This window comes from Esox lucius, chromosome 12, assembly GCF_011004845.1.
Source record: "Esox lucius isolate fEsoLuc1 chromosome 12, fEsoLuc1.pri, whole genome shotgun sequence".
NCBI lineage: Eukaryota > Metazoa > Chordata > Actinopteri > Esociformes > Esocidae > Esox > Esox lucius.
In genome coordinates this window covers 36,464,182-36,485,155 of record NC_047580.1, presented here as the reverse complement: position 1 = coordinate 36,485,155, position 20,974 = coordinate 36,464,182, and the positions used below count along the sequence as shown (strand labels likewise).

Sequence of the window (20,974 nt, the reverse complement as noted above, 5' to 3'; positions counted from 1 at the left end):
GTAATCGTAGAACGTTTTGATGGGGACAGATTGTGATCAGTGCAATTACTACTGGTTCTAAAAGTCTGCTCCTGTGGAGCGTCATGGATTTTAAAAACGTTATTACTGAGTACCAGAGTGGATATTTACGGGACACCGGTTTCCCCAACAGTGGTTTGTATCGTATTTAAAGGTGATTCTGTTCACACATTCAGCCAGGAAGCTCTCGGAAATAGACTTAGCGAGCTAAACCATGTACTTGAAACATTAATCGTTTTTCCTCTTTTCAGGACTACAACTCTGGTGTGGCAGTGCTTTGCTTTTCTCACTCATTCAGGTAGACTACTAGCTATTTCTAACTTTGCATTAAACACAATGGGTTGTCATCAATATTTGATAGTTTTTTGAAAGTGATCTCGGCTGAGCGGGTGCGGGGGCGTTCCAGCTCTTCCTCTTCGGAGGAGGCTGTCGTCACCCCCAGTGACAGGGGTGTCGACCCCCCAGCACTAAAGGACGAGTTCTTTGCTCCCATCTCTGCTGCTGCGTGTCGCCTGCGCATCCCCATGCCAGTGCCAGAGGATGGGGATGACTTATTCAAGGCTGCCAGAGGTCCCCTCTCTGCGTAAATACAAAACAATACGCCCTTTCGGTGCAGTCCCTCGTGGCCTTCAATAATGTGTGCCTCCTGGCTGCTGCTGTGGCCGGGGTGACGGAGGGCCGCACCTCTATGACCCCGACTGAGGTGAGCAGGTGGCTCCTTGAAATTGACTCAGGCCAATTCCCTCTCGGCGGGTCAGGTGACGTCGGTGGTGCAGGTTCGGCACCTCTGGCTTGTGTTGACCTCCCTGAAAGAGCCGGAGAAAGTCCCGTTCCTGAACGCTCTGCTTCAGGAGGACGCGCTGTTTGGTGCGGCGGTCACAGAGGCTCTGGTACGTCCAGAAAAAGGACAGAGAGGAGTGTCTCCGTTTAGGTCCCCTCTTACCTGTCCCTTCTTCGTCGGTGGCGTCTTCTGCGCCTCCTGAGGCCTCGCGGAGGCCGGGGGTTCGTTTGCGTCGCCAGGCGCAAAATTGAAGGTTGGAGGACGCGCTCTGCCCCCTGTGACAGGCCCCCGTTGAGCGTGGACGCGTTGGCTCACCGGCCGTGGCCGAGAGTGCTGTTGTACGCGTTTCCCCCTCTACAGTGCATTCTCCCTGTCATGTCTCGGGTGCGGTCAGAGGGGTTGTCGCTCATACTGATCGCCCCCTTTCGCCCGGGGGCCCTGTGGTTTGTGGAGGTGGCCCGTGGCCGATCCCTTACCGCCACGGGGCGTTGTCGCAGGCGAACGGCTCGATTGGGACGTTCCGTGTACTGGGTCAGCCGCTGCGGGCTTGGCTCCTGAGAGGGCCAGGCTGCAGCGTCAGGGACTGACTGCGGAGGTGGTCGCGACCATTCAGGGCAGCCTCGACGTAGGCTAGCTACTCTAGCCGCTGGGGTATCTTTGCCCGCTGGTGTGAGGACGCGGGGGTTGACCCCCTCTGTTGCGACATAGGCAGTGTCCTGTCGTTCCTGCAGAGTCTTTTTGAGAGGCACGTCTGCTTCTCCGGTGTGCCTGTGCGATTTTGGGTGTGACGCTTGCGTTGTGTGTGCTGGATCGTTTACTTGTGCGCCGAGTCCGGGTCTCTGCGTGTTCTCTGGGCTGGCCTTGGACGCTCCGATTCAGTCAAGACTGCTTGAGGAGGTACCAGTTGGGTTGGTGTTGTGTGTACATTTGTTTGTGGGCTGTGGTCAGTGCGCAAACGTATGTGCTTAGTGTGAGCCGGATGGAAGCGGCTCAGTGTCGTGGTTTTCCACGCCTGGACCGTCCTGTTTGGCACTTATCTCTTCGGTGAGGTGGGTGACAGGCAAGGAGTACATCTTGGGCTCACTTTGCCCTAAACCAATAGGAGCGAAGCCCCTATGGGCAAAGCTTCACGACATAGAACGATGGTTAATTTCGTAACCCCAGTTCTATGAGTGGAGCGTCGCCCATAGGGTTCATGCCTTGACCTGTCACTGACTGCTTTTCTCGTGAAGAAAGGTATGGCGGAGGCAGATTGGGGTGTGACGACCTCTTTTATAGCCATGGGGCAGATGGCCATGAGAGGTGCGATTTGCATATAAAAAATGTCGGTGACTGCCTATTGGCAGAGAGGGTAAACCAATGGGAGTGAAGCCCCTATGGGCGACGCTCCACTCATAGAACTTGGGTTACGAATGTAACCATCGAAACAGCCTTCTCCAGCGGATATCCTGGTGACTGTCAGGAATGAAAAAATCCATTTACTAATCACATTTGGACCACAACCGTTTTTATCTGGACAAAGACTGCAAGTTAGTTAATTCAATAGATTTTTGCTTCGCTTCCTACTAAAACAATGGCTGTGGGAATTAAGTTAGGCTATTTATTTTGGCTAGGTTCAGAAGCTAAATAGACATATGTGGCTAGCAACAGTACTACTGACAACTACACTGCATTAAAAATATTAAATCCCACAGTCTCGATGAAAGGAATAAATTAAAGGTCAAAATCTTTACAGTACATTGTGTAACTCGTTGAGAACAAAGTTACGTAACAACGGTCGATGGAAAACAAAATTACCAACCGATTGATGGCTGGAAACTCATACCGAAAATCTAAGTAAACAATTGAAATCACAGGCTGTCCCAACTTGTGTGAGTTTCATCACAGCAACTCAATGTGACTCAGTAGTGTTTGGCCCCCATTCGCCTGTATGCACCCCCCACAACATCTGGGCATGCTCAGTTCTTTTCTAGTTTTCATTTAGCAGTTTCCTTTCAATTTTACTTTCCAGAAAGTTGAAATGAACTGAAAAGTAGCTCAGCGTCAAAAGTGTGAACTTTGAGGAGTAATTTGTGTGGTTACTGTCCCAAAACTGCATGCATTCCTCTTGCACATATTGTTCGAAGGTAGCATATGCCCCTGAAACTCAAAACCAGTTCCTCTTTCATTACAACCCTCTAATCAGGGACCTATTTATACCTGGGACACTACGCGCATGCAGTAAATGATGAGGTAACAGAACACCAGCAGGCTCCGGATCTCGTAGGGTAAGAATTGTGTACCCCTGGTATATGCCATGTAGAAATAATGATACTGAAATTTAAATTAGTTGTTTGTCTATGGTACTGTGTAAGTGCATGTTCAAAGGAATAAAAAAAAGGACAACCACATGTAGCTTGAAGGAAAATACTTAAAGACATCTTTATTGTTTATCAAAATACTGTCTCACACCCTTTAAAGCCCGTAAACAGACAAGGTTCTTTGTTCTGGAATACTGAGTAAGAAGCTAGTAAGCAGGGTGTGTTTGTGTTGGGGGGACTAGACAACTCACTTGCATGACTGTTATGGTTAAAACAAGCTAACACCAGACCAAACTAGCAGCAGCGAAAACAAACGTGTTAAGAGTTAGCATTTTGAACACACATGGGACTAGCATTAGGCTAATCTCTAAAACAATATACTATGCTAACCTCTATAACAACACTACGCTAGGCTAACCTGTAAACCAATACTATACTATGCTAAGCTAGCCAGCAGATAAACACTGCGTGGGGAAGAAGGGACATTTTGCTAAGCTAGTTTACAGTAATACAAAGGTGCATGTTTCCCCTCTCTATGACTAATGATTATGATGGGGGAGGGGTTGTTAAGATGGGGCAAAGAGAGGGATGAAGGAATATTCAGTGTTTATGCATTATTGTTCAGGATATGATGTATAAACTCAGATTGGTCTAGAAACCACTGGGCTAGTTTGGAGGGTTCTGATTTCCCATTGGTCTACACAGTATTGTATTAGATTGTGATTGGTCTAGACAGTGATGTGGTAAGGGCTGCCAGGAATGTGCTGGTCTCCCCACTTCACCACCAGAATGTACTCTCCCTTCTCCTTCAGCTGGTAGGAGACATTATAGACACGGTTCCCAAGATGTCTCACCAGAACCTCCTCACAGGGAACCCTGGGCCCGTCCACACCCACCAACAACATGTTACGACCTGAGGAGAGGGGACTGGGTTAGTACTCTAAATGTTACAACAGGTAATTATCTTTAATGAGCCAGGGTCACAGGATTTGGAAAGTAAAATTCCATACATTTTTGTAGCATACAAACCAACAGTTTACACACACGTTTGTCTTTATATCCTTGTAAGGACTCAAATCCATGTTCCCTATTCTGTAACCCCAACCTCAATAACCTCAACACTCATGTCCAAACCTAACTCCCCCCCTAACTGGTAAGCCCAAGCCTCACCTAAAGTATTTAGACGGATCACATTTCAGTGAATTTTGCTCCTGGACCGACAGGGAAACAAGTACACACAAACACACCTGCTTTGCTGCAGTCAACGCTGAAATTGTTCTTCTGGCCAATGAAACCCTTTGATAGGCCGAGACCCTTGGCTGTCACACGGCTGGCGTCTGATTGGCTTGGAGCTCCCTGGTGGGAGGAGCTGACCTGGCGAGTCACCGGGTCAACCATGACGCTAGATGTCTCATGGTTGCTGTGGCTGCTGACCAGCTTGGAGCCTGGTGGAGAGAGGGAGGGAGCCATGAAGAGAAGAGTCATAGCAGGGTTTACGCCATTGGCTGTGTTGGACTCCACCTGTCCAATCTCTTACCAGTGATCTTAGCCTTGAATGGGGAACCGACGATGTGGTAGGGTCCCCCATATCTGATGGAGATGAGATAGTTCCCAGGAGCCATGGGGGTGTAGGTCACCTTGTACCCCTCCGGACACTCCACACAGTCCATCTTCACCTTGGATGGGCCGTCGATGGTCACCGCCAGAGCCCCTGGACCTGCTGTACTGGTGTTGACCACAAACTCGCAGGCCGTCCCTGGTGGCGACCACAACACATTACATGAAAGACGCTCTGAATATAATGTTGGCCGTCTACCAGAGGCTCCTATTCAGTTTAATACATTAACAAAATCACAGCAAGTCAACATTTTTAATAAAGCTGCACAGAAAAGCATGCGTAAAGCCGGTAAGAGACAATGAGTCACTGCCCGACTGCTGTTAGTTACCGGTGGTGCCTCCCTCCAGTCCGGATCCATAGGCCGTCACCATCCCGGGGTCCCCTGCCTGGCCAGTCTCCCCAACTCTGATTTTGAAGGGGCTGCCAGGGATGTGACTACCATTGAACTTCACATCAATCAGATAGAGACCGTTTTCTCTGGGAATGAACCGTACAGCATACTTATCTGTAGGAGGAGAGATGTTCCGCTTTTATCCAGTCATAAATACTACTGTGGTATTATCTGTGAAGTACTGTAGTAGTTGGATTGTTACCTTGGTCTAGTTCTGTAACACAGCAGTCCTCCAGGGCTCCAGAAGGAGAGTGGACTTTAGCATCAATCTGTCCCTTCGCTCCATTAAGGCTCACAGCAAAGGATGCTGGGTGGTTGACCTTCAACCCCGACTCCTGCTCAGATACAACTCATACTTAGCACAACTACACAATTCAATATAAAGAGGCACAGACAGAGGCACAGACAGAGGCACAGACAGAGGCACAGACAGAGGCACAGACAGAGGCACAGACAGAGGCACAGACAGAGGCACAGACAGAGGCACAGACAGAGGCACAGACAGAGGCACAGACAGAGGCACAGACAGAGGCACAGACAGAGGCACAGACAGAGGCACAGACAGAGGCACAGACACTTACCTACAGACAGCTAACAGGGCTAAAGAGAAGGGCCAGACAACAGGACAAAAAGATAACAGAGAGGAGACTGGCCCATTTCAGCCTCTTTAACCCCTTTAGCGCCTGGTGGATGGTGGGGAAGGGGAGGGATGGAGGGAGAGAGGGGAGGCTGTTGTGAGCCTTTAGAACGAGGCACGAGAAACACACAGTCTTTTAGTTTCCCATAAACTCTTGCACTTCCCAACAACACAGCAGCACCAGCACGACTTTACAGCTAACTCTGACATTGTGACCTCTGACCCTGTGAATGTATTGCATTGATCCAACAACTGCAGAGAATCTTAAACTCCATAGTTTCTCAATTAAAATGTTTCACTAACAATGATAATTGAAACAGCTCAGGAACTGCACAGTTTCCCCAAAGGTCTGTTCAGGCTTAGATCTGTTTCAATCACTGGACCCTATAACATGCTTCTGGGAAACAGTCATGGAGGACTAAACTCCATGAGGTTGGCTCTTTCACGCCATAAAATCTACAGGTTAGCTGGGTCTGTCTGCCTGCCCTGTCCCTTCCCATGCGGGCTGCTGCTGCTGCATTGTGGGTAGTGTAGGCCTGGGTTTGTGTGTGTCCGAGCCTCACCTGAAGACTGGCAACAGTGAGGCGTTTGGCCTCATCAGAGGGTGACGCCACAGGAACCACGAAGGGGCTGTCAGGGATGTGCTCGTCGTTGAAGCGAATAGACACCTCATAGTCTCCTGTAACACAGACAACAGCCGTCACTGTATCTGCCAAACTGAATCGCTTCAATGTACTCGTCCTTACCATGACTCCAACTGATACAATGCCTGACAAACACCGGCAGTCTGCTAGGACTCCTGAGACAAACCTGCAGTCAGTGTCTAGCTACCAACACCATCTGACCCAGTAGTTCCATGCTGGTGAAACGGTAAGGGCTTATCAGCTAACCTACTTCAAAAACAATTGGTAGGCTACATATTCCCAAAGGTATATATTTTGTTTTGGCAAATTAAGTTTTGAAAAAATTAATAATATGATTTATTCGATTAATTAACCATGTTGAATTTGATGGCACTGTTATATCCTACTATATAGCAGAGATGTTTGTTAAGCAGAGAGGAAGGGAACAGCCCAAAGGCAAAGCTATTGGGATGAGTCACTGGTGTTACTGTGAATAGTGAAGATTCAAAATGGAACATGACATAAGCTCCAGGAGCAGTGAGACAGATGTCTTTCCATTCACACCCTGACCAGGACACCGATGCTCACTGGATCCATCAGACCCGTACCTGGCTCCTGGACGATGTAAGACACTCCGCTGGATCCATCCTTACGGTCCTCAAAGGCGATCTCTGCTTTACTGGGCCCCTCTACAGCGATGCTGAGCCCCCCCGCTCCAGCCTCCCGAGTCCAGATACTAAACTCAGCTACAAACACACACACGGGCAGTGGTCAGTACACACACACCATGTCAACACACACGGCACAGTGGTCAATACACACACACACACACCATATCAATACACACAGGGCACAGTGGTTAACACACACACCATGTCAACACACACTAGGGATGTCATGATGTCGATGCCAAATTCTGAAAACATGACGGTACTGGTTTTTGTACAGAACCGTAAGTACTAAAACATGACAGATGACGGCAGCTGCAGCTCCGCCTCGACTCGTCCAAAAGAAACAGTCAGAGTTGTGTATGAAAGTACTTTGTGTTCGAGGCGGATGATCAGGGAGTAATAAATTCGCAAAACAATATGCGAACAGTGCCTTCAAACTTGACTAAAGGAAGAAAAACGTCCAACTTAGCAAAGCACATCAAAAGACAGACATGCAGATCTACTGTTGCTATTTTTATGTACAGCAATATAGTTTGAGTTGGACATCTCATACAGTTCCTTGATTTGTGTCAGGTGCTTTTCTTATTTTAAGGCTGTATGCCAGTGTCAGGTGCTTTTCTTATTTTAAGGCTGTATGCCATTGCTGGACATGATACTTGGAGCCTGTTCAGTGTTCCATTTATTCTAATCTATAGCCTGTTTACCTTTTAATGTTGTTATTTTCTTTCATGTCTTAGCTGGGTACTGCAACTGAAATGCTGTGCCATAAAAACTGGATTGATTGTATTTTAAGCACTGTACTATTTGTTTTAAATACTTGAAGGCTACATGCCACTGTTCTTTTTTGTAATGATAATAGTTGTTTATTTGTATTTATTTCTTAAAGGCTACATGCCACTTGTCCCCAACATATGGTCAGTCAGAAAAACCCACCTGGTAATCCAGCTTCGGCTCTCTCCAGCCCAGGACCTCCGGCACGGACCTTGTGCGCCCCTCCCTCCCCGAGGGGTCCCACCGTGAACTGGAAGGGGCTGCCAGGCACATGCACGCCCGCGTACTTCACACACACAGTGTGCACGCCAGTCTCCGTGGGAACGAAGCGAATGCAGTAGGTGTTGTTCTCTCCCTCCATGATGTGGGCCTTGTGGACGTGGCCAGATGGACTGGTGACCTGGGCCGTCATGTCTGCTATGCTGATTTCTGGTGAACAAAACCGGTTAAACATTCAGCCTCCTCAGAAACCAACTAGATGACTAGCTAACTAGCTTGGCAATGTAGCAAATGTTATTCAACATGTAGTTCAGGGGTCATATTCACAAAACATTGCATCTTACCACTATGAGGACTCTACACTAAAAGTTCCTCGCTAAGATTCTCGTCCAAAAACGTATTCACAGAGCTGATATAAGATCAAGTTTACTAAGGACAGAGGAGAAATATGAAGCTAAGATAAAAGGGCGGGGTTGACCCCGTTGCTATGGATGATGTCATGTTCCACGAACAAGCTTACTTACTATGCCCACACTGATAGGGGATGGTCAATTCATCATAGCCATGCTGTAGAATAATGTTGCCATATTGAAATAAAGATATTCAAATAAAAATGTAGGGTGTGTCCCTGATTAAACATGAAACCAAGAATGATATACTAACTAGTCAAGATATGTTCAGCTAATTGTCAGACTTCAACGTCTGGCAGCTCAAAGAAATGCACGCTCATGTTTTGATGGTGCAGTAATTTGTGCAATTATGTGTCCCATCTATAGCACCAACTACACCAGGTTGTCAAACTATAGCCATGAAGTTGGCTTAGTTTCTTTCTAGTTGTTGAACATCATGAGGAAACCAAATGATTTGTTGCACGATATGGGGTCTGGGAAGGGCGTTTATGGTTTGATGTAATATTCTACTGACAGATGACTGAGATATACGTAGTTCGTCTGTGTTGCATAGCTCCATTTCCCCTCTGGCCAAGTAGTGTAGAGTTGATATCGGTTGTCACAACCTTGATCTCCTGTGTTACTGGGTGGTTTCTGTTTGTTGGTGAAGTGACTGCATCCCTGACTAGCTCTTCTACAATCAAAATACCCTCGCGATTAGACTTTTTAAAAGCTCTGTCATTGAGTGTTTCTAAAATGTTGCCCTGATTACGAGGCGGATTGTCGACTGCAGCCTTTAGGCTTGTTTTTGACTTGAGGGAGGTGAAGTTAGTTCTATAATAGATATTCAGTATTATTTTTCTCTTGTCAATAGCTATGAAGTGAAGCATTCCATGACTGTGAAAAAGACAGATTTTGAATCAGGATGGATGGACTACAATCCACACCATTTCAAAATTTGCTAAACCTTTGAAGATTGGTTTATATCGGAGTTCTCTCCAGAGTACTCACAATTATTTAGTGACTGGACCGAAAATAAACAGAAAATGACCAGGTAGACTCCAAATCAATGGAGTGTGAATTTGATGACAAACTGCTTAGAAAGTACTCCCTTTGACATTATGCCCCAATACACTTCATAATATTGTTAGCATTCTGCATTCCTGTGGTGGAAATCCTTTAAATACTGTGCTCCCACCAACGCCACACACCAGGACTCCAGCAGGTCGTTCACCTCTCATGAATCACCTCACCATCACGTACCTGGGATCTTGAGACTGAGGTCACACTGGCTGCCCACATTAGCAACGGACGCGGCCCTCTTCTTCCTGGTGATGCTCTCCTTAATCCGACCTTCTCCTGTCACCTTGACGGTGAACGCGCTCCCTGCACACAGACCCCAAACGAATCACAACAAGCAGATATAAAAATAATGGAAATAACATTGTGTTACCTGGCATTAGCTCAGGCTAAAGTTGATTCAGGGGATATTTTGTATAGGCATGCCACAGAGGCATCACTGAGACTGTGAGCTACAGACATAGTGTCATGCATTGAGATTTGTAACAACAACTCTCACCACGGCACCCGTTATTTGATAATCTGCCTTTTTTAGGTCAGCAGAGACTAAATCACTGGTCCAGATTTACTTAATGAGATCAAGGGACTGCTGCCTTTTTACTTATGAAAACACGTCGTTCAGCAGACAAGTACAGCCTGTGTAAAAAACAAATAATCTTTGGAGTGTCTGTGATGGCAATTTCTAAAATCCAAATAGTTGTACGAAAATGGTAGGTAAGACAGGAGAAATCAATTGCGCAATAAACGGTTTTAATGTTGCTTGCAAGGAGAAAGTATACAGGTTACAAAGTAACGGTGGATAGTTTCTAAATAAAAACATCATTTCGACAGTATTTATTACATAGGAAGAAGGGGTGTGGTAAGATGCTGCCATCTGTTTCATGTCAATCAAACACCTTTCCCTTTGTTCTATCAAATGCTATCTTCCCCCACCTTATCCTTCCTGCCATAATGTCTACTGTAGTGTTTACCCAAAGGGGCCAACTGACCTTACTGCCCCCTTGCTGTATCTTCTCCTATCCTGTCCTAAAACCCATTGATCTGCATCTGGACAGACAATAGATGTCCCCTATGCAAATACCAGGTCCCACACATTCCTGTACCTATCTTAACAGTGGGACTCACTCCTTTATACAGTCAGAATACATTGTATAAGAAATTTCCACAACATGTCCCAAAGGCACGTACAGATTCAGGGAAGAAAGACTTTCAAGCTCCAGCCCCATAGTCATGGAACAAGCTGCAGAAGGACTTGAAATTAGAGAAACATTAGAGACCACTGCACCCTTTTCTTTCCTTTCCAAAAAAAAAGGAAGGTTGAGTGAGGAACAGAAGGGTTAAAATTAAGAAACCACTGCAAAACGCATCCGTTCCTCTCTCAGAACTTTCCTTTTCAACTTTTTTGGAAAGGAGAGAAAAAGGTGCAGTGGTCAAATCTTTTTCTGGAGCTGTATATTTTAAACTGTTCTTATTCAGTGTCCATCCTTACTGCACATAAATTCATGTTTATTTATTTTTGTGATGTAATGTGCTCTCATTTTGGCCTCTCTTGCAAAAGAGGTTATTAATCTCAGTGAGGCTAACCTGGTTAAATAAAGGTTAACTGGCATCGTCGTTATTGTTATGTTACCTGGTATCATTGCTACATGGTATCATTGTTACCTGGTACATGCTGATCAGCAAACTTGATGTTGATGATGTAATTTCCTGGTTCAGTGGGGCAGTAGGTCACTTTGCAGGTGCCGTCATCCTGGTCCTCCGTGTTGATGTCAACTTTACTGGGTCCCTCAATGGACAGACTCAGACCCCCGTAGCCTGGAAAACATGTGGCACAGCGTCATTTAAAATGCAAGAAAATTCAAACAAAACAATTTAAGAAATAAATAAACTAAAAGCACAAACAGAAGTCCCAGACACACCTGCTTCACGCGTGTCAATGATGAACTCCGCAGGTTCAAAGGTTTTGGCCTCACTGAGGCCCGGGCCAGTGACACGGACCCGGCTAGCATCGCCAATCTCCGATTGGCTGATCATCACGGCAATGGGGCTGCTTGGAATATGGCGTCCGTTCTTCTTTATGTTCACCAGATGCTCTCCAGTCTCCTTGGGAACAAATGAGATGCCTGGAGGACATTACAGAACAAGTCAGTGAGGAGACCGGTAAGGTTGGCCTGCAAACAATTTAATAGGAAAGCAAAATCAAGATTGGGGTTTTGGTTGTAAGTTATAATATATAGTTAACTATTATTGAGCCAATTATTCATTTGACACTTTCCACCATAGTGGGGAGGCAACACCGCTCAATGAATCAATATCCCTTTGACATCTGTCAAGTTCTAGACAAAGTCCATAGTCTTAATGGTTAAAATAGCAGCACACACACCATGGCCCTAACACACTGACCGACACGAGAGACACACAGTCAGACCGACAGACAGACAGACACACAATCAGACCGACAGACAGACACACAGTCAGACCGACAGACAGACACGAGAGACCGACAGACAGACACGAGAGACCGACAGTCAGACCGACAGACAGACACGAGAGACCGACAGACAGACCGACAGACAGACACGAGAGACCGACAGACAGACCGACAGACAGACACGAGAGACCGACAGTCAGACCGACAGACAGACACGAGAGACCGACAGTCAGACCGATAGACAGACACGAGAGACCGACAGTCAGACCGACAGACAGACACGAGAGACCGACAGTCAGACCGACAGACAGACACGAGACCGACAGACAGACCGACCGACGTGTCCGTTACGCAGCATCTTAAGGTGACAGGGTTCCTCTCTGCCTGAGGGCGTGGTCAGAGAGGCGGTCAGCTGACTCAGATCTAGCTCTCCGATGTCCAATGGGATGTCAGCAGCAGAGCCAACTTTCAGATGAGACATCCTCATGGAGTCGTCACCTTAGAGACAAATGAAGAATAAATGGTTTCAGCAGTGAAATCATTTCAGAGAGAACTGATATTCATGATTATGTTGTTCAGTGACGATCTGATAAACCTGGAAGGAGTGCGTGCGCGTGCACATCTTACCCGTGATGTGTGCAGAGAAGGGACTCCCAGGGATGTGCTTGTCGTTGTATTTGACCAGGATGCTGTAGTCTCCAGGTAGAACCGGCAAGTAGGACACAGAGCAGGTACCGTCTTGATTGTCAACACAGCTAATGTCGGCTTTAGACGGGCCCTCAATCGCCAGTGACAAACCACCTAGACAGACACACAATGTAAATTATATCAAGGCAGCTCATAAGTTTTATTTAACGTTCTATTATTAAACTAGTGTTGTCTGTTACCCTCTCCTGCATCCTTTGTGTTGACCGTGAAAACGGCAGGTTTGTTGACGGTTCCATGGATCAGACCCGGTCCGTACGCACTCACATTCCCACTGTTCAGGTAGTCCACATAGAACTGGAGGGGGCTGCCTGGAGAAAACAAAAACCAGCAAAGTCAGCACATCCAGAACAACAAATACTATCGCAGGACAGCAAACGGTCAAAATATCATCATTGTTTTTAGAAATAAAAGGTAAAACTGTCAGTCATAAATTGTCCATTACGGACTTGTGTTAGTTAATCTCTGAAGCAGTGGTCGGTCTTACCAGGAATGTGTATCCCGTCATATTTAATGTCCATCTCGTGCAAGCCGGCTTCAGTTGGCGCATATTTGACCGTTACTGTGCCATCTTTGTTGTCAGTGATGGCGGGCTTGGCGCTCTTACCAGATGGCATGTGGACATCACCTGGAAGAGACACAGTCCTTGAAAAGGCCCCCACACAGAGAGACCTTTGACCTGTTGCTGCATCATTTGTCACTAGGCTTAAATCTAGTTTGAGTGGGAAGTGTAGACCTCACACACATGACTATAGGCTCAAAACCAAAATCACCAGTACCATGTGTCAAATAGAGTTGAAGTATAAAACATACGGCAGCTTAAAACGCCTAGTTATGTTTGAGCTATGAACTGAGGTGATGCTCTGTGTGCGCATTTCCACCTCTCATCTTAAAACATCTAGGCATCTTCTAGTGGATTAAGGTACAGATTGACGTATGGCCTCCAAATTGTTTGAGTGATGTTTCTAAAACCACTCCATTAAGAGGAGAAAGCTAAAGAATGCGTGTGTGCACGCACACTGCTTGTATATGAATGCGTGTGTGCACGCACACTGCTTGTATATGAATGCGTGTGTGCACGCACACTGCTTGTATATGAATGCGTGTGTGCACGCACACTGCTTGTATATGAATGCGTGTGTGCTTGACTACCTGTAATTTCTCCTTTCTGGATGGTGAAGGGGATCACCAGGTCAAATGGCCTAAGTCCAGCCACGTCCAAACCATTCATTCCCATTGGGCGGTCTGTTGCCTGGGAGACAAATGGCAGAGGTCAGTGAGAGTTTGAGGAAACTTATAGGGTCTCAGGAATCCAGAGGGATGAGATTAGGGATTGGTTAAGGAGGGAAAGAGGTACACAGCAGACTGTAACTGATAAGAGACAGGAAGGCCCCAACACTGATGACATAATGACAGAGCACATGAGATACAATGAGATGATGACTATAATGATGATGATGATGATGATGATGATGAAACCACCAATGACATGACAGAAGCAGCAGGCAGACAGACAACCTAAAGGCAGCCATTTTGTCAAATGTGGAGCCACATTGATGATTCACAAAATGGCCACTTAATCCCCTGTGTGGAGAGAGGATAAAGGGAGGGAGGATGGAGCAGGGGGAGGGACGACAGGAGGGAGGGAGGGAGAGCAGTACCCAGGGTTGTTGACTGTAGTACTGGGGTTTGTGTTGCTGTTGGAGGAGTTGATCAGAGGGGGTTCCTTCCAATGCCTGATGGGGGGGAAGTAGTAGGAACACAACATCTGTTAGTTAGGTTGACTAGTCTGAGGTGACCATTATAGAACAGCTGTTAGTTAGGTTGACTAGTCTGAGGTGACCATTATAGAACAGCTGTTAGTTAGGTTGACTAGTCTGAGGTGACCATTATAGAACAGCTGTTAGTTAGGTTGACTCGTCTGAGGAGACCATTATAGAACAGCTGTTAGTTAGGTTGACTCGTCTGAGGTGACCATTATAGAACAGCTGTTAGTTAGGTTGACTCGTCTGAGGTGACCATTATAGAACAGCTGTTAGTTAGGTTGACTAGTCTGAGGTGACCATTGTAGAATGTTCAGATAAAAATGTACAGTTTAGAACCAAAGACCATCACACAATATAAAGTGTCTCAGATCTCTCTTTGATTTTTATCTGCAATGTTCTGAATGCGTCACTGCCTCTACACTGACCAATGACCAGCTGCTGTAGAGAAAGGGAGGTGCCAAGAGGTCATTTACTTGCAATGACACATCAAGACAAGTTGTAGTATGTATGTCTGTGACCGAAGTGAGAGGTGTGTGAGAGACAGAGGTGGTGTGTGTGTGTGTGTGTGTGTGTGTGTGTGTGTGTGTCCACTCACCGTAACCTGGAAGGGGCTGTTGGGGATGTGCTCCCCTCCAAAGCGGACACAGATGCAGTAGTCCCCAGGTTGAGGGGCGGTGTAGAAGATGTCAAAGGTCCCATCAGGATTCTCCACCACATCTACATCCACCTCCACCCCTTCTGGCGTACACACACTGCACGTCACCTGTTGAAGACACTCTGTGATACCAGTTCTCTAGCAGAGTGGTTACTGACAAGAACCTCAATGTGCTTTTCTTTACCTTTCCTTTCCCAGCAGCCTTTGCGTCAACAGTGATAACAGTCTGTTCTCCAATCTGGATGGTGGGACCCACACCAGCTCCTGAGATGTACAGACATTTTAGCTTTCAGCCTTTAAACAGAGGTCCATTCCCAGAGCAACACACAGGAGCCATCAGGGTTAAGTGCCTTGCTCAAGAGCACAATTTTTAATCTTGTCGACTCCAGTTTGAACCAGCAACTTCAGTTACTGGCCCAACACTGTAACCAATAGGCTATCACCCCCCCCCCCAGACACCCCCCATCCTCATGCAGACATTACCAGCCCTCGTCTACAGGAAGGGAGCCGTGTAGGAAAGAACTGTCACAATGTTAAACAGTTATCAGCTGCATTACCACTGCATTACCCACGATGCCATTAACCATGCCAACCTAAGTTAGACTACTATACATTAGTTATTAGAGACACGCACGCACCCACAGACACGCACCCACAGACACGCACGCACGCACAGACACGCACGCACAGACACGCACGCACAGACACGCACGCACAGACACGCACGCACGTGAGTTGAGTAAGTGAATGAGTGGCAGGTAGTTTTACAAAACAAATGGGCGGAGCCATCCTGCATGCATAGCCAGACAGACCAAAGTAATGGATCAGAGACGGAGACAGACAGACAGACCAGAGAATCACTGATCCATCTATCAGACTGTTCTTACCCAGGCCGTGCCCGCCGATTGACACTGAGATGGACAAGGGTGGAAGCAGGGGAGCGAAACAGTGAGAAATAAAATGACAGTCAGGGGTGAAAGGCAATATCTGGTGCTCCAAACAGAGGGATGAAACATGTGACGGAGGAGTGAAGCAGGGAGGGGTGAGATGAGGGAGGGGTGAAAGGGGAGGAGGGGGGAGGGAAAGGAGGGGGGAGGATTGAAAGGAGCACATACATGATCAAAGTTCTGGAAGATACAGGATGTCATAGTGATGGGAAGTTGATTATTTTTACTGACTCAGGTCTTTGACTTATTCAGTCAAAATAAATCTTCCACATAAACATAGGTAAGTAAAGCCCAGGGCAAGCAGGTGCACTGATGACAGTCATGATTTAGGACATCATTACCAGGGTTCCAGGCTACTGCACAACAAATAGAACCTTACAGTTTAGCTAAACAAAAATACTGTGAGGTAAGATGCTTCCTGAATATCATTCCTTTTTGAGACCAGCCAGACAAACAAACGGCCCCAAAAAAAAGTTATTCAATGAAAATAAATGGTTTGTAAACTGTGTATCCCTAGTGTCAGTTGTCTCCTACCTGTGACTGTACACTTGCTGGCGTCTCCAGTGGGCAGGGCCCTGATGCGATAGGGCGAGTACGGGATCTCATCCCCTCCATACTTGATCAGGATGGTGTAACGCCCAGTCATGTCTGGCACATAGGACACCAGGTAGGTCCCATCCTGGTTGTCACGGATACTGGCCTTCTTAGGCTTCCCCTCGGGATCCTGCAGACAGTCACCATGACAACAGTCAGAGGAAACAACCACAGAGACAGCTGGTGGTGTAACCATGGCGAACAGTAAAGGGGAAGGTCGCCCGCTGGGTCAGTACTCACAGTGATCTGCACGGCCAGCAGGCCCTCACCAGCATCCTTGGCGTCGATGGTGAACTCAACCGGCAACGATGCCGGGACTCCGGTAGTGTTGAGACCCGGCCCACTGGCCCGCACCTTACTGGCGTCATGGGTCGGCAGAACCTTGACCTTGTAAGGACTGGACACACAGGGCCGTCACAACCACGCGTGAGTGTGTGTGTGTGCGTATATATCGGTGTGTGTTGCACAGAGACGTAGCTAGGCTCATTTTAGTGGCGCTTTAGTCCCCTAAAATATGAATTAGCCACCCCAAAATAAATCAACATATCAGTCAATATTTTCAGTAATTTCTTTTTTTAAATCAACCTTTCCATCACATAAACTTCTTGCAAATTGTATAGAATCGTGTACATTTGGCAGCATGTTCGATTGAGTTTGATGCTTTGAACGTAACTCGCTAATCTGAAGAGCTGTCTCCTGTAAATAGTAGCTAACATTTCTGGTGGTCGGAGAAGTAAATCCTTGTAAGGTGGCCGATAATAGGGGTCGTGTTTTTTAGCAACAACACTAACCAACTAGTGAATTTATTAATTTACCATTAATGACATTGTCACTATAATCATCAGGAATACAGTTGCAAAACTGTGCGCGTTTCACAGTTTCATGTTTGTTTGCGTTTGAAGTTAACGTACTGCCACATATTCTGTTCAGAGGAAGGGAGATTGTTGTTAAATGTTTATTTTTTTAATTGATACATTTTTGATGACTTTATTCCAAGATGAATGAGCTAATGACTAAATCTGTTTTTGAAAATATTCAGAATGATTCAGAGAAATCTCGCTTAGAAACAGAATATACTGTATGTAGATGTTAATTTACTATAAACTATAGGTGACACATTTTGGGCTACATAGGTACAGCAGTTGTTGTGACTTTTGTTGGTGTTGGATGGATAACAGAGTGGACTTTCATTTCTTTATTTAGATTTTAGAATTTAAGTCATATTAGATCAGTGTCTAACACACTATGAGACAGGCATACTTTTAGCCAACCTCAACGAAAAAGAATCTTATTTTGATAGATTTACACCCATTGTTACCCCAGACCCCCAAAAACAAGGCTAAGTGTGTTGCGTGTATATTGGCGTGTGTGTTGCGTGTATATTGGCGTGTGTGTTGCGTGTTGCGTGTATATTGGCGTGTTTGTGCGTGTTGTGTGTACATTGGCGTGTGTAGAACAGTGTGTTACCTGCGTGGGATCTCCTCGTCAGCATACAGGACGTTGATGGAGTAAGGGCCCTCTCTGGTCGGGATGTAGTTCACTGTGTGAGTCTGATCACCGTTATCCACCACCTCAGCTGGCTCCACCACACCTGCACACACACACACCATTATCCACCACACACACACACACACCATTATCCACCACACACACACACACACCATTATCCACCACACACACCATTATCCACACACACACACACACACCATTATCCACACACACACACACACACACACCATTATCCACACACACACACACACACACACCATTATCCACACACACACACACACCATTATCCACACACACACACACACCATTATCCACACACACACACACACACCATTATCCACACACACACACACACACCATTATCCACACACACACACACACACACACACACACACACACACACACACACCCCCCCTTATCTCACCCACACACCCCCCCTTATCTCACCCACACACCCCCCCTTATCTCACCCACACACCCCCACCTTTGGGTCCTTGAACTCTAACTTGCAGAGGGGCGACTCCAGCTTTAGATGCATCCACTGTGAAAGCCTGTGGAATGTTGGCTCGCACGTTGGTTCCAAGTCCCGCCCCCTGGCACTTCACCTTTGAACTATCCACTGTGTCACTGACAGGCACCTGGAATGGACTTCCTGAAGACGGAGAAACAGATGGATAGCCACAGTTTCTTCTGTAAAACTACCATAACTAGTTCAGAGTTGGAGAGTAACAGATTGTTCATCTCTTAACACATGTGGACCCAAACAGAGTTGGGAGTAACTCCTCAACAATGTCTGGGTCCATTATACAAAAAGAATACAAAAATTATTACTTTTGGATTATTTTAAGTGAAAAATATTTGCTCAAAATATGACAGGTTGTATGTTTGAGTTTATTATTTAATATTATAAAACATTGTTATCTGAACTAAAATATTAATCGTGCGCCTCCGTTGTGTGTGATCATCAAAGGTGGACGCGCACAACCAGTTAGTGATGAAGGAAGCGCCAGTTAAATGTCTCCAGTTTTGGTTGGTTGGCTTGTAAAAACAGAGTAGGTTATATATTCTATGATATTAGCCTAGTCATATAACATGTTATTTAGTGATCTACTCAACGCATCTATCTCAGAACAATGATAGGCAATAGGCCTAACTGGTGTTATATCTTTTTCAAGGTTTGTTTGTCAAATGCGCCGAACAACACAGCCAGGACGAGTTGCACCGAATAACCTTTACAGGAATTGTTCAATAGATTCGGCAACTATTTGTTAGATAGCTGTAACATGGCGCTGCCTTTAAGATAAATCCTATGGAATTTACCAGGACATTTGAGGAGAAATTGTGTTCATTGGTTATCACTGGCTGCTGACATTTACTTTAAGCTAAGAGTGCAGGCTTATCTTATTTCTATGTGGGTGTTCATGATTGCAAATGTGCATTCACGTGCCGGGGGTTTCTGCAACATTTTGACAATGTTGGTTGTGGAGCAAATCAGACTACTGCAGATTTAGTTTAATGCACAAAAAGCTACGGATATCTTTATGTTTATATACAACAATGTCCATAACCTTTTCAAGTAATTACCATTTATTTTTCAACAATGTTTTGAAGCAATTAAAAACATGACTAAAACACCAAAAAAATAGGCTTAAGCATCATTAGATTCTGGGTTATGTTCAGATAAAGTCAGATTCTGGAAGATTGAGGTTTATTGGATTCATTGGAACGACTGAATATCTGACAGACCTTTAGCTTGTAATGTAGAGATGTAGCCCAATCATATTGAAGTAAAAAGCAATGGTTTATAAACCCATTTCCAAAGGCACTGTAGCCTACACAACCCATAAGGTAAAATGCAAATTCAATTTTTGGCCAGCTATGACCCCGCAAAAGGTGTTCAGTTGGTTGTATGCTATTGCTATTTGTTTTCCAATGCATCTTAAAATGAAAGTAATCTAAAAGTAATTAGAAGTAATCAGATTACATTACTGAGTTTGAGTAATTACAAATGTGGACAGGTAACTTGTGACTGTAACGGATTACATTAAAAAGTAACCTACCCAACCCTGCTAGTTCAGCTTTCCTTTGTTATTCCAAAATGTAAATGTTCAATAGCTACTGTACACTTAAAGGCACAGTACAGTTTGTGTCCTTACCAGCGATGGGCTGTCCTCCATAGGTAATATTGAGGTTGTATGTCCCAGCTTCATAGGGGACGTATTCCACACTGCAGCTTCCATCTTTGTTGTCGGTGCAGGACATCTTGGCCTCAGACGGCCCTTCCACAGCCAGACCCAAACCTCCAGTACCGGCACCACTACGAAACAGGTCAGAGGTCATCTCATGAATACAACATCCTGTACGTTTGCTGGGTGTGCGTGTGTCTGTGTGCATGCGTACCGGGTCTCAACAGTGAACTTGTTGGCCTTGTTGGTGATGCCTCTCTCCAGACCGGGTCCGTGAACACGCACGCGTGCTGGGTCACACCCCTCTGTCACGGCCACCCGGAACGGACTTTTGGGGACCGGGGACTGATCATACGCCACTTCCACACTGTGAGGCCCTGAACAAAACAGAACAGGACTAGGTAATGTCCTAACTCCCCCTCTTCCTAAGGACTGTGTACTAGGTAGTGTCCTAACTCCCCCTCTTCATAAGGACTGTGTACTAGGTAGTGTACCAACTCACCCTCTTCATAAGGAGTGTATTCTACGTTGTAGGTTCCATCTCTACGGTCTGTGATGACAGCCTCAGTAACTGCTCCAGATGGGTTCTGGATCACGGTCTTGATGTGGTTACCCCCAGTCTGGGTCAAGGCCCGTGCATCAACTGTGAAGTCTGTGGTTGCCTCACGGAACACGCCTAGTAC

At 46.0% G+C, this 20,974-nt stretch overlaps 1 protein-coding gene across 4 annotated transcripts in view; it reads right to left on the bottom strand.

The window, feature by feature from the left end:
* Positions 1 to 3,195: 3,195 nt before the first annotated feature.
* Positions 3,196 to 20,974, bottom strand: part of flna (filamin A, alpha (actin binding protein 280)) — a 41,275-nt gene continuing 23,496 nt past the window's right edge. The window contains exons 22-48 of one of the 4 annotated variants that reach the window (XM_029124272.2): positions 20,794 to 20,967; positions 20,506 to 20,668; positions 20,262 to 20,422; positions 18,590 to 18,757; positions 18,064 to 18,187; positions 16,837 to 16,993; positions 16,537 to 16,726; positions 15,943 to 15,966; positions 15,240 to 15,319; positions 14,996 to 15,163; positions 14,296 to 14,370; positions 13,787 to 13,886; positions 13,122 to 13,262; positions 12,817 to 12,945; positions 12,557 to 12,730; positions 12,266 to 12,427; positions 11,418 to 11,621; positions 11,161 to 11,313; positions 9,682 to 9,804; positions 7,973 to 8,239; positions 6,977 to 7,114; positions 6,309 to 6,424; positions 5,311 to 5,443; positions 5,046 to 5,222; positions 4,637 to 4,855; positions 4,347 to 4,544; positions 3,196 to 4,012 (exon numbers count right to left, since the gene is read on the bottom strand). In XM_029124272.2, coding sequence (XP_028980105.2) covers positions 3,828 to 4,012; positions 4,347 to 4,544; positions 4,637 to 4,855; positions 5,046 to 5,222; positions 5,311 to 5,443; positions 6,309 to 6,424; positions 6,977 to 7,114; positions 7,973 to 8,239; positions 9,682 to 9,804; positions 11,161 to 11,313; positions 11,418 to 11,621; positions 12,266 to 12,427; positions 12,557 to 12,730; positions 12,817 to 12,945; positions 13,122 to 13,262; positions 13,787 to 13,886; positions 14,296 to 14,370; positions 14,996 to 15,163; positions 15,240 to 15,319; positions 15,943 to 15,966; positions 16,537 to 16,726; positions 16,837 to 16,993; positions 18,064 to 18,187; positions 18,590 to 18,757; positions 20,262 to 20,422; positions 20,506 to 20,668; positions 20,794 to 20,967 — 4,103 coding nt within the window. In that variant the 3' untranslated portion in view covers positions 3,196 to 3,827. The remainder of the gene's footprint in view (positions 4,013 to 4,346; positions 4,545 to 4,636; positions 4,856 to 5,045; positions 5,223 to 5,310; positions 5,444 to 6,308; positions 6,425 to 6,976; positions 7,115 to 7,972; positions 8,240 to 9,681; positions 9,805 to 11,160; positions 11,314 to 11,417; positions 11,622 to 12,265; positions 12,428 to 12,556; positions 12,731 to 12,816; positions 12,946 to 13,121; positions 13,263 to 13,786; positions 13,887 to 14,295; positions 14,371 to 14,995; positions 15,164 to 15,239; positions 15,320 to 15,942; positions 15,967 to 16,536; positions 16,727 to 16,836; positions 16,994 to 18,063; positions 18,188 to 18,589; positions 18,758 to 20,261; positions 20,423 to 20,505; positions 20,669 to 20,793; positions 20,968 to 20,974) is intronic. The other 3 variants (XM_029124273.2, XM_013136213.4, XM_029124274.2) reach the window with 3 other exon arrangements.